General features: G+C 40.3%; 1 protein-coding gene across 3 annotated transcripts in view; it reads right to left on the reverse strand.

The window, feature by feature from the left end:
• The window catches only part of LOC147176684 (protein kinase C-binding protein NELL1-like), a 179,322-nt gene that overhangs the window by 47,120 nt on the left and 119,063 nt on the right, over window positions 1-13,139 (reverse strand). For all 3 annotated transcript variants that reach the window (XM_086071424.1, XM_086071421.1, XM_086071422.1), the window contains one exon: window positions 1,697-1,822. In XM_086071424.1, the coding sequence (XP_085927550.1) occupies window positions 1,697-1,822 (126 nt within the window). The remainder of the gene's footprint in view (window positions 1-1,696; window positions 1,823-13,139) is intronic.

Below are 13,139 nucleotides of genomic sequence, written 5' to 3' on the forward strand. Positions count from 1 at the left end.
ATACCCCAGAGGAACAAACTATGCACTGGATTTTGACCCACAGAATATTGTGTTATATTGCTATAAAAACATGGAACCTACCAAAAGCAAGATTAGAGTCTCTTCTTTCATCTGAAAAAAAAAATGTGTTTCTGTTTTGCAGCAATTAGCATTAGAATATAGCTAAGTTTCATCATTATTTACAAATCTGGTTAAATCTGTGGGAAAAACAGTTTTTTTTTTTTTTGCAACATGGCCCAGGTTGAGCTCTTATACACTGCTGCCACCTGCTGGCCGTTTTTGTAACAACTACCATTGCTTCAACTGTTCTCTTCAGTTCAGAGGCCTTCTGTATGCTCTAGCATAAATAAACTAATAAACATATAAATACGTCTTTTGGACACTGATAATATTTCAAATACAATTAATTTATACGTTGTTGTTTCTTGTGAGCAAATGAGTTAAAGACACTCACGTGGAGCACCGACGTGCAATATGTGTACCATGGCTCATTTTTGGTCCCCTGTAGCAAACGCGAAGGCCCTTTTTGCATATACAAGAGGATTTATCTTTAGGAGCGCATGTTGAGGGTTTGTGCTGCTCCGAGTCAGCAGCTCAAGACACTTTACAAGCTGTAAAATAGATTGATTGTCCACGGATCCTCATCTTTGCAAGCCTGCCAAGTCCAAGCTAATTAATGTACACTAAAGCGGAAAAAGGGGGGGGGGGGGCTGTGTATCGAAGAACTCTAAACTGACAAAGTAACCTAACTACGGGGCCATGCTCTCGATTATTACACGGCGTGACAATCATCAGGACAAAGAAAAACACAGCATTTGTTGATCAGGGCATGAGATTTTTAGTCTGCATAATAACTGCGGACAAGCTGAATGACTGCAATCATTTCTCTCTTATAGAATCCATGCGGGCTCAGGCAGCCTTCAACGGATGCATTCATCAAAATCAACGATTTCATTTCAGATAACAAATCATTCATAATCACAGTTGCAGAGCCATGATACGATATTATTCTGGCCCGGAGTCAACAATTTTCCTCACTGCAGGCGGTTTGCCCGTTTTTGTGACGACAGCTGTTACGCGTGGCCATGATAGTTGACCCGCTCTTCTCTGCCGGCCACTATTGAGACCTCCCCCTCCTTCCTCCTACCTGTTGCTGCAGCACCTGAGGGCAATCAGCACACAGGTGGAGAAGCGACAGAGGAGTGGCGAGGAAGCGTACGGGTACACTTTTCTTTTTCACAGACACAAAGCACATGGCAGGAAGTTGTAGGTGAGAAAAATAAAAGATTTTCCTGAGGAAGACAGTTCCTGAATAAATCTTTCGATTGTTTTTTTTGTTTTTTTAATCTATAGCGGACATAAAAAGTCTACACACCCCTGTGTTATATTTTTTTGCCATCAGTTGTATTTACATATATTATTAACAGTACATTTTTTTTCTTAATTTTATTTTTCATTTTCTCCATGTTTGGAAACAAATAAAATAAAATTGATCATGATTGTTCTGTGACTCAATCTCAAAGAACGATGCAACAAACCAGACCAGACTGAATTCAAGCAACAATTAAAGAACCAATCTGCAGGAAAAAGGGCTGCAACTTGACTCACACGATAACAAAAAAAAAATCCATCCTAAAATAAGAGTGAGTCACTGCGGCTCTAAAAAAAAAAAGCCAGAATCCCCAAACAAACCTACCGGTGCAGGAGTATTCGTCCACTCGGGTGAAGCCTGGCAAACAGTCACAGCGATGGCTGCCGGGCAGGTTGACACACGCCGTGTTGGACTGGCAGTAATGCATCTGGGTTGCACACTCATCAATATCTGACGACAAAAGACGGCAAATACAGTTGATTAAAAATGATATTAAACGTTGATTGCGCTCACTGAACAGCTTTCATAACACAGCGGCGTTCGGTCTCACATCCCCAAACTCTACTTGCGCGAAAATGTTTTCGATCATCAAGCTCAAGCACCAATTTCATCCCAATAACTCCCAAATAAGCACTGTTAGCTCATAAAAATATGATACTGATACTTAACTCATTTTCAGCAGTAAAAAGTTCATATTTTGTCCAGAACGAATTTGATAACTTTATTATTTTTCATGTACAATTACCGTAATACCTTTAAAAACCATTTTTTTCCACTTGCTGTCGACTGAAGATGACATCACCTGTGCTGAGGATGTAGCTAACGACCAATCATGGCTCACCCTGTTTTCTGGGTTTGGTCAGCCAACTGAACCCTGATTGGTTGTTACCTACTTTCTCAGCAAGGTGATGTCATCTTCAGTCGACAGCAAGTGGAAAAAAAAAATATTTTTAAAGGTATTCATTGTACATGAAAAATAATGAAATTGATTCTGGACAACATATTAACTTTTTACTGTTGAAAATGGCTCAATGAGTCAAGTATCCCTTTAAAGTCAAAATGATTCTTTGCAATATGTGCCCCTACTGGTCAAGACACGGTATTGTTATCCATATTGTGTTGGTGGCATAACAATTAAGCGGATTGACGCACACATTTTCATCCATCTCAAGAGGCAAGTCTTCTATAGACAACTGAAATCGATGTCCATGTGCCTTCGGGCTCGCATTGTGGACGTCACATCTCAGCTATTTTCTGTTTGGTTTATACGAAGCTACCCGTTTTTATCCATTGCCATCTTTTTTTTTGTGTGTGTGTCCACTGTGTGCTTCCCTTTTTTAAAAAAAATTTTAGGGCCACTGACAGAAATGGAACTGTCAATCCACAAAGGAGGATTCTATTTTTTATTTAGTTTTTACCCATCAGGGTGCGTCTGTTTCTTCCCTCCCCCCTTTTGCTCATTCTCACATCTCTGCTGCTATATTCGTGCCGTGATGTAGGTCAGGACTGGAGAACTGCTAAAAATAAGTCCTAATAGGCCTTGTGTGTGCGTGCGCGTGCGCGTGCGCGTGATGGTATCACCCCTGTGTGTGTGCGTGAGTGTCTGCGGGCAGGATGGGCCGCACGTATGATTGTGGCAATTTCGACGGATAAGTCGCCGTCTGATGTGAATGAGTGGCTGTGTTCACATCTGCGCCGCCAGTTAGCGCACAGAGGCTAATACAAACGAGTTCTTATCCGACTGGGACTCCTCCTCCTGATAACCTTTGAGAATCTGTAAAGATAGCGCGCAATTATCTGCCACCATGAGCAACATACATCGCAGTACTGTAAAGCAGCCTGGTTTGTTTTCATCTACTCGATGCTTCCAAACACTGTTTGCGTCAGCCTGCGAAGGAGGAACGAAGAACACATTACGTCGCTTACACAAACATAATTTCCCGTTTTTTCCCCCCCAGATTGTCTAAATTATTAACGTTTTGCAGTTTTGTTGTTTGTGTTCTTCATACACAGTGGAGGGGTTCGCCTCGGCAATTTGCGTTCCCCTTCTTTGACCTCTCCTTGTCGTCCTCTTTATTTTTTATTTACACTGAAATTAATCTCACTCAACTATTATGCAGTGTGATAATTGAAGCTGGCAGAGTGTGACACAGAAAACACACACACACACACACACACACACACACACACACACACACACACACACACACACACACACACACACACAGACTCGCACACAGATTTGATATTTCTTCCAGAACGTAGACATATAATCCCCTTTTCATTTCAATTAATACTCATAATGAATTAATAGAATCAAATAAGACACAATACTCCATAACAAAATGGCTTTGCAACAAAATAGAAATATACATCAATTAATTACCAATCAGCACAGCAATAATTGGCAGTTTTGAGTCGTTAGCGCCGCTACTGGCTTAGCTATCATTATTGTTTTCAATAACAAATAGCATTTCAGTCACACCCGTCGCCATGGGCGGGGCCATAGGGGGCCGTGCCCACCCACCAGGATGATTGTGGCCGCCTACCCGCCGCCAATTGAGGCATGGATCAGTAAAAATATACTTTTTTATTATTATATTTGATCAATTTTGTGCTTTAAAATACTAATGCAAAAACAACAACACATTTTTAAAACATTTTTTAGCGACACAGCTCGGCTGAAATCCTTAATCGATGAAAGACATTTCATCCATCATTGAAAGCAAATGCTTACCAAGATTACATTTTTATTGATTATTAGTGCATTCATTTTTGCAAGGTGTTTATTTAACTCATTCACTCCCAGCCATTGTCACTGAAGCAACCCCCCTTTGCTCTCCGGCTATTTTACTGGATTTTGACTGATTTTGCAAAGCCCACAGAATATTGTGTTAGCAATAAAAACATGGAACCTACCAAGAAAAAAAGATTAGGGCCTCTTCTTTCTTATCTGTTTCCGTTTTGCAGTAATTAACATAGCTAAGTTTCATCATTATTCACAAATCTGTTTAAAACTGTGGGCAAATCAGCTTGTTTGCAACATGGGCTTTGGTTGATCTCTTATACTCTGCTGCCACCTGCTGGCCGTTTTTTTGTAATAACTACCATTGCTTCAACCATTCTCTGCAGTTGAGAGGCTGCATCGAAGCCTGCTGTATGCTCTAGCATTAAAAAAAAAAAACTTTTAAAATAGAACATTCTTTTACGTTTTTGGGAGCAAATGAATTGTTAATATTAGTTTAAGTTGACTTTACTTTATCTGGTTCATGTATGAACGCATGTATCTTGACGTCATCTAATATTAAAAGCGCTTTTAACATTTTACCGGCGCAGCGAGTGTGGCACGTTCCACTGCATACAAACGGATCAAAGCAAGCCTGCGTTTCTTCTCACTCTTCTCATGCTTCAAACTCGAAAAGAACAGTAGCATTACATTTTTATATGGTTTGGGCCAGCTTGTTTTTATGGATGGGTCTCCATGGGGCAGTGTGTAAAGACATCAAATGTCTCAAACGAATGGGAGGACCCTGTTATCTTTCCACACATTCCGGCTAAAAACATGATCGACATGCTGCGCTTAACTGCAGCCGTCTCTGGCGCAGTGTGTCCCCCCCCCCCCCCTCTTGGAATTGGGAGACAAAGAACAAGATGAACAACAATAATGTATTTAATTATACCGCGCTTTCGGCATCGTTGTCCTTTCTGAGGTTGTGCATATGCTGCAGAGAAGGGAGAGTTCCAGACTGGCGGTTTGATCGAACCGCCAGTCTGCAACTCTGGCCGTCGTTTGCCATTCTGCACTCTGACAACTGAGAACTGAAAGTGTAACGGGGGGGAGAAGGGGGTGCGAGCAGAAATGTTCGCCAAGCTTGAGGGTGCTTTGGGCATGTGTATCGATGATAATTGCACAGCATGCTACAAAAACCATCTTAAAAGGTAAACCACAATGTGTTTGACACGCACGGGCTGAGGTGTTCAGTGGCGCTCGAACCACTCAGCTGTGCTAAAGATGGCCCAACAGCGTCTTCACTTTCTGAGGACCCTCAACTGCCGACTGTCTTTTACCGCTGCTCCACTGAGACACATACATGATGTTTTATATGCATTTTTTTTTTAAATTCTAAATTTAAAATCTGTCACTGTGCGTACTTTTCTTTTTTGAGTGTATGTCATTGTTAACCTCGTTTTAAATCCAAATAAGAGACACAAAAAATGTGTCCAGAAAGAACTAATTTCACAAATGACAGTTAATAAGTCTTTCGAGGGTAAACACATATTGTATCAATTTTTGACAAGGCAGAAATGGGAACACTTAATTCGCTTTATTGTTGGTCTCATCCAGTAGAAAATAATACACGAGTGAACGGTGTGATGATATTCTAGTGAGGATGCACAAGTAAATACAAATATCATGTCAAGTTTTATTTTGGTATCATTAATAAATGTGCTTCTCAGTTTGCATTTGGTGATCACGATTTCCAGTTATTATACTGTACACTTGGACACATTGCAATTATCAACCTGGGCCTGAAAAGGGAAGTCAACCTTAAACATTTCTTGACAATAATATATTTTATGTGACCTCGCAAGTCGAAACATGACATCTGACTAATTTACTATTTTTAGAATATGAGTTATGAAGCCAGATCCAGACGTTTTTATCCATCTCAGGGGGCGGCCATTTTGCCACTTGCGGTCAACTGAAGATGACATCACAGTTGCTCCGGACCAATCGCAGCTCACCTGTTTTCTGAAGCTGAGCTGTGATTGGTCGTTGCCTGAGGACCTGAGCAACTGTGATGTCATTTTCACTCGACAGCAAGTTCGCAAAATGTCAAATGTACCAACCGTCTAGAATGCTGAACCCCTGGCTCAGCGTGCTGCATGAACACTCGAGGAGGAAACGTGATCGGCGGTCCGCCTGAAACGACCTCGTGCCCTTGGATTGAGAACTATCTCCTTGGTCTGCCTCGCCGATTAGTCGTGCACGACTGCACAAATCTCTACTTCTGAGAGGTCAACTGTGAATCTGTGCAGTAAGCCGAGTATTGCTCTACCCTCCAAAAAAAATTGAGTTAACAACATAAGAAGATTTGCGGAAATTACGCAATCATGAGTTTTGGGATGGTGTGTGGTGATTGTCGACCCACACGGGGTGAAACAGAAACCCATCACCTGATAACATTAGCGCTATCTGTTCTTATTGTCCTTCATTTAGTTCGCATGGTAGGCTTTGTCTTTCTATAGGCTGCCACATTTTCTCATCAGAACATTAGTGCTATTTAACGCATTCACTCTGAGCCATTTTCACTGAAGCAACCCCCTACGCTCCTGGCTGTTTTACTGGATTTGGACTGATTTTGCAAGGCCCACAGAATAGTTTGTTCTATTGCTATAAAAATACGGAACCTACCAAAAGAAAGATTAGAGTCTCTTATTTAATTTCTATCTGTTTCCGTTTTGCAGAAATTAGCATTAGAATGCAGCTAAGTTTCATCATTATTCACAAATCTGTTTAAAACAGCTTGTTGCAACACGGCCCTGGTTGATCTCTTATACTCTGCTGCCACCTGCTGGCCGTTTTTGTAATAACTACCATTGCTTCATGCTCTCTCTTCAGTTCAGAGGCTGCATCAAAGCCTTCTGCATGCTCTAGCATAAACAAACAACGTATAAATACGTCTTTGGGAGCATGGCAATAATTAAAATAGAACATATTTATAAGTTTTTTTTGGAGCAAATGAGTTTATAACTGGAGCTTTATAACTGGTGAATATTTTTAAGGCAGTCTGTTTTGGACTGACATATTTAACTGTTAATAGTGTCATGGCAAAATTAACATTGTTTATAAATACAATGATTAATTTTGGGGACGTCATCCTGTCACACAGTCTTTCTCTTTAAGCTTCAACGTGCTTAATTGATATATTTTAGTTTTTTTATTCGACGCACAGGTGGTGTTTTGAAGCCAGATAATACTTTGTCAACAGCACAGTATGTTGTAATGAACTTTCGTATTTTATTGAGCTGAAACAAACTCATAATAGCGACTGTATTAGCAGCATTGCGAATCTGTCTGCGACCTCCATTTATATTTTTAACGTGGTCGAAAACATGACGTGGCACATATGTGACGTGTGACGTGTGACACTCCCCTATTTGCTGTGCGTTTTCTTATTTGTTAATTATTCGTTTTTTGCTCCATTTAACTGTAGTCAGATGACTTCACCGAGAAAAGTAACTCGTTAAGATTACTCGTTACCGTAGTGTTAAATGGATTTATTAAGGTAGTAAGTTACTTTTTGTACACATTGCAGGCCTCACTGATCACGAGTGCGAATTCAATGCCCACGTAGCGATCACACAAGTAAACCAGTTTGCCTAAGACACCATTTTGATTCAACGACGTGACCGAATCGCACGTCCTCGGCTCCGCCATCGCCGCCTCGACTCGGCAGAGTGCCATCAGCGTATGCGCTGCCCGCCCCGATACCATCATCTCCATACCGAATGAAGCATTCTCAACTTTATAATTGAGACAGCAACCTGATGCCCTGAGCAGCTGACATTCAGCGCGGTCTGAAGGACAGCTATGGGAAAGGAGGAGCGCGGAATTGGAATATGCCGCCGGCGCAAACAGCGGGGAGAGCCACTTGGAATGTGATTTCCTTCGGTGCTTAACACGTGAAGTGCAATTAAATGCCAGTGACAGCGAGACAAGAGATAAGCTGCGTCGATGGAAACGAAATCCTGGCAGTTGGCGGTGACATCTTTTATCTGGTCAGATATCATTTGCGCCACGTAAATTGACACAACCGGTCTGAGGTTTTCGCACGTGCTCATTTGTTTCTCCACAAGGTAATGACAACAGGGCCGTCGACATTTTGGATATCTTCTTTCACCTTACATCAACATAAGTCAACTCACAAATCCAACCTTAGCTATGGCAAAAATCTGCATAACTGTCGCCTTTATATTTTTACTATATCATGTGCAAACTTGATAATAACTGACAGTCTTTTTTTTTTTTTTATTAATTTTTTTTTTTCCTAAAGAGCTCAGTATTGTTCATTCGGAAATGTCATCATCATTGCTCTTTATTTTTTTTATTTTTATTTTATTTTATTATTTTTTTTGTGTGTGTGTGTGGGTGAGGATGTGTATGTGCGTGCGTGCGTGTGTGCGTGCGTGTATTTGTTAGCTCACCAAAAAACCTATTAGAAAGAATCTCATACCGTTCACCTAAACCGAACACCGCCGTCAGGAGACCCGAGTCTTTTTTTTTTTTGTATTCTCACCTAAAAGAAAATAATGACTAAATCAATATTATTAAAGAACGAGATTAAGTTTGAACATTGTGCCTTTTTCATTTTTGTTGTTACGAATGTCAGAAATCATATTGTAAACCGAGAACAGTAATTTCATTTTATTTTTTAATTACTTGTAAGTAAATCTTCTTTCTGCTCCTTTTCATTCAAGGATGAAGAATATTCTTTTACATTGTCTTATTTTTCTTTTACAAATGAATGAAAAAAATGGTTGAAATGAAATGAAAAGAGTTTTAATGAGGCATCCATGTATAATCTAATCTTCATTCCTCTTTACCCATATTGAGTCTGAAAAGTTTAGTCATTGGTGATCTCATATCCATCTTTGTTGCCAAAATGCTAATGCTCAATAAAGCTGTGAAAACAACTATATGCTAATCAGAGCTCGGCACTTCCGCTAATGGTCAATTCCCGTAGATGTTGTTGATGCCCATGATGTTTGCAGAGGCTTGCACAATATTATTAACTTTAAATTACTGTATCGCTGATTTATCGTTTCTCTTTGATTTGCTGTTAATCGTCTTTTTTCTTCTTTTTTTTTGTCACCCGGTCTTCAATTCAGGCACTAACCTTTTGTCATCCCCGAAGGGAGTCGCCTTCTCTGGGCATGACAGCGCAACACGAGGGTCTGCTTTCAGCCGGGCGTCTGCTCAGCCATTTTGCTCATCTCTTTTTCATGAGCCCGCAAGCTTTTCTCATGTATGACTTGACCAAGAAGTAAGAAACCGGTAGAGGAATTGCAAGGTAGCTTCGTAGAAGAGTCGTATGCAGTACGCGTGTGTGTGTGTGTGTACAACCTCCACAAGGACACGGTCGACAGGGGGCCGACAGAGATTAATAACTGGACAACTCTTAATTCAGATGAAAGATGAAAGAACCAAAGTTGAGTCATTTCACGGCATGCGTTGGAGAGAAAGTTTGAAATTTTCAGGAATTAACTGCAGTGAACTTTGTGTCACAAAATGATGTTATTTTTGTGTTTCTTTTCAACATGCCTCTGCCACACATTCTTATGACATCTAAAAATAAAACTGCCTAAATATTGCCATTGTCCATCAAAACCGAACTCATCTTTTTGACACGAGAGACATCACATCCCAGAAACTGAGAGAATAAAAAAATATATATACAAATTTCTGTCTATTGATTTCCAACTTAACACCGACCAGAGTAAAAATATAGACGCGGCTAACATGAATGACCTTGCGCCTTTGACCTCCGAACAATTCTATTTCGGTCCTCAATATTCCAGAGGCGCCACACAGGTTTGTTCCTCCTCAACTTCTCAAGGTCACCTGCCAGAGGTGTGCTGTGCGAGACAAATTTTTAACACTAAACTTAAACCTGATTTACTCGAGATGATTTCAGGTTCCACTTCATCTACTGTCTGTGTGTATGTGTCCTCCATCACTCCTATGTCATGATGAATGGTTGGCCGACGGAGCAGGAGACTTGGAGAGAGAGAGAGAGAGAGAGAGAGAGAGAGAGAGAGAGAGAGAGAGAGAGAGAGAGAGAGAGAGAGAGAGAGAGAGAGAGAGAGAGAGAGAGAGAGAGAGGAAATGCACTTTCTCCTGCGCCTTTTTATCGCTCTATTTCATCACGGAAATCACCTCGTTTATTGTGAGCACTTCACCATTCATCTCTTATACTCAGTGGCAAACCCCATTTTCTGTGTGTGTAAGTACGCGTGTGTGTGTGTGTGAGTGCGTGCATGCATGCATATGTTGAAAAGGAATGTAAAAAATGGCAAACTGTATGTACTCTGGAAACGTCACTGGGTGATTTTACAATGCTTACACCTATTTTTTATTCAAATTTGCAAAATTTGCAAAAATGAACGGAAAATGCTAGAAATTAAAATAAAAAAATTTGCACAAAAAGAAGATTTTATGCTTGGAAGCCATAGATTGTTTAGCGTACTGTAATAAAAATAAAGAAAATGTGAATTTTGGCGTTGCAAACGTTCATCACTAAGTGGGATACGAATTTTCCAAATCCCAAATTTACAAAAAAAACAATTAAAACTGTTTAGGGAATCATTAAGATAGTTTAGAGAATGCTTAGAAAACATTTAGGAAATGTTGCGAGCTTGAACAAACCAAAATTGTTAGCGTCGTAAACGTTTGCCCCTCAGTGGGATAAATGCTTATTAACTAATGTGCTCCCAAACACGTATTAATACGTTCTATTTTAAACATTTTAAGTGTCCCAAAGACGTATTTATAAGTTTTGGTTTATTTATGCTAGAGCATACTTTGATGCAGCCTCTGAACTGCAGAGAACGGGTGAAGCAATGGTAGTAAAAACATAAAATTGTGCCTGAACAAAACTTAACTCATTCACATCAGCCATTTTCACTGACGCAACCCCCTTCGCTCCCAGCAAGGCCCGCAGAATGTTGTGTTGTATTGCTATAAAAACGTACCAAAAGGAAGATTAGAGTGTCTTCTTTCATCAGGAAAAAAAAATATATTTCTATCTGTTTCCGTTTTGCAGGAACTAGCCTTAGAATATAGCTAAGTTTCAACATTATTCACAAATCTGTTTAGAATTCTGGGGGAAATCAGCTTGGCCCTGGTTGATCTCTTATACTCTGCTGCTACCTGCTGGCTATTTTTGTATTTACTACCAACACTTACATACAGTATAATCTGTTTGCATTTTATGGTATGGTCATAATGACTGAATTTGGTTTGGTCCAGACATTTTGTTTCATGGGTTCTGCAATTTAGCTAGCTGGTTACTGAATTCTATGTCGCTGGCATATTGTGGTAGGTATATGTACAGTGTGTAATACTTACGAATGTGAAACTCATTTTTGCTATAGCTATTACCATAGCTCCTCACAATCAGAGTCACACAATTAGTGATTTTGAGCTGCAATTAGCGACCACTGAGACACGCTTAGATCTTTTTTTCCCTTTGATACATTTATAAACAGAGAATTTTGCAAGTTTGTCATTTCTCTACCAATTTGCAGAGGAGTCTCACACCCATTTGCTGATAATGGTATCCGTACCTTGCAGCTTCCATTCCACAACGAGACTAGAGTTGCAAGTCCAGGCAGGATGTGCTTGCTGCTTAATTCTGTTAATAATTCACAACTAACTATCGCGGTCTAAAAAGGAGTGCGCCGCGTGCTTGGATCTCGCAGAGCAGGAGAACAGCAGCGGGATTCTTGGACTAATGTAACATGACAGCGTTCACCTCGGATGATAGAGAGTGGAAGAAAACTATCAAAATGCTTATAAATATCTTATGGAGCTGCTGAAGAGAAGCACGGCAGGGGGAGGGCACAGGACGCAGGGAGCAACTGTCAGATGTGCGCCTGCTCTGCAGCAGAGGAACATTTCACGCAAGGCACACGGCCGACTGAGACGATGTTACGTGTTTGTCAGCATGCGTGTGTCGCCCAGCGTGCGCTTACAAAAAATCACCGAGATAGATAGAATGGTAGTGAACGATCGGAAAACATTTCCGCATCATGGGGGTGTACAAGGTTGAAGCCCTCACAAAGACAAAGATCGATTGTAACTACAACGCAGAATGCACACTCACGCGTCAACACGCATGCCGCGGAACCCGTACGAGGATCACATATTTCCCGTGCACGCTGCAGAGCACACGCTTCACATTTGAGCAAAAATCTTAAAAAGAAGAAAGTCAGCTCAACCTCCAGTAAACGGAGGTGAGAGAGAAGGTAATGACATATTGTGGTGCAACAGCACAACCTCCTCAGAGGCCAACTCGGCTTTACTTGTTTTTCACTTTCCATGTTTCAGTCTTATCCAAGCTAACTGTTTGATCAGTCCACTAGTGTAAAGTATCGAATTTCCTTGACTGTAGTTTAAGTTGGCACGAGGATACTTTGCACCCAGTGTCATTCTGCTAATGCTAGTAATGATCGGAAATAGTTTCCGCCAGCCAATGACGAGGGTATATCTATCTATCCATCCATCTATCTATCTATCTAGATACTGTATGAGCAAGCTAGATACTGTATCAGCTAGCTAGTTTTGTGTGCTCAATTTGAAATGGATGTTGGCTTTTGAATTAATAAGGAAAGCAAAATAAATAAATAAATCTATCTATCTATCTATCTATCTATCTATCTATCTATCTATCTATCTATCTATCTATCTATCTATCTATCTATCTATCTATCTATCTATCTATCTATCTATCTATCTATCTATCTATCTATCTATCTATCTATCTATCTATCTATCTATCTATCTATCTATCTATCTATCTATCGCGCTAGCTAGATACTGTACGAGTTAGCTATATACTGTATCAGCTAGCAAGATACTGTATCTAGCTAGCTAGTTTTGTGTGTTCAGTTTGAATTGGATGTTGGCTTTTGAATTAATAAGGAAAGCAAAAAAAAAAAATCTATCGCTCTATTTATCTCAAGATAGCTAGCTAACTCCCTA

Source organism: Leptonotus elevatus, chromosome 3 (genome assembly GCF_054856555.1).
Source record: "Leptonotus elevatus isolate MCC_2025b chromosome 3, RoL_Lele_1.0, whole genome shotgun sequence".
NCBI lineage: Eukaryota > Metazoa > Chordata > Actinopteri > Syngnathiformes > Syngnathidae > Leptonotus > Leptonotus elevatus.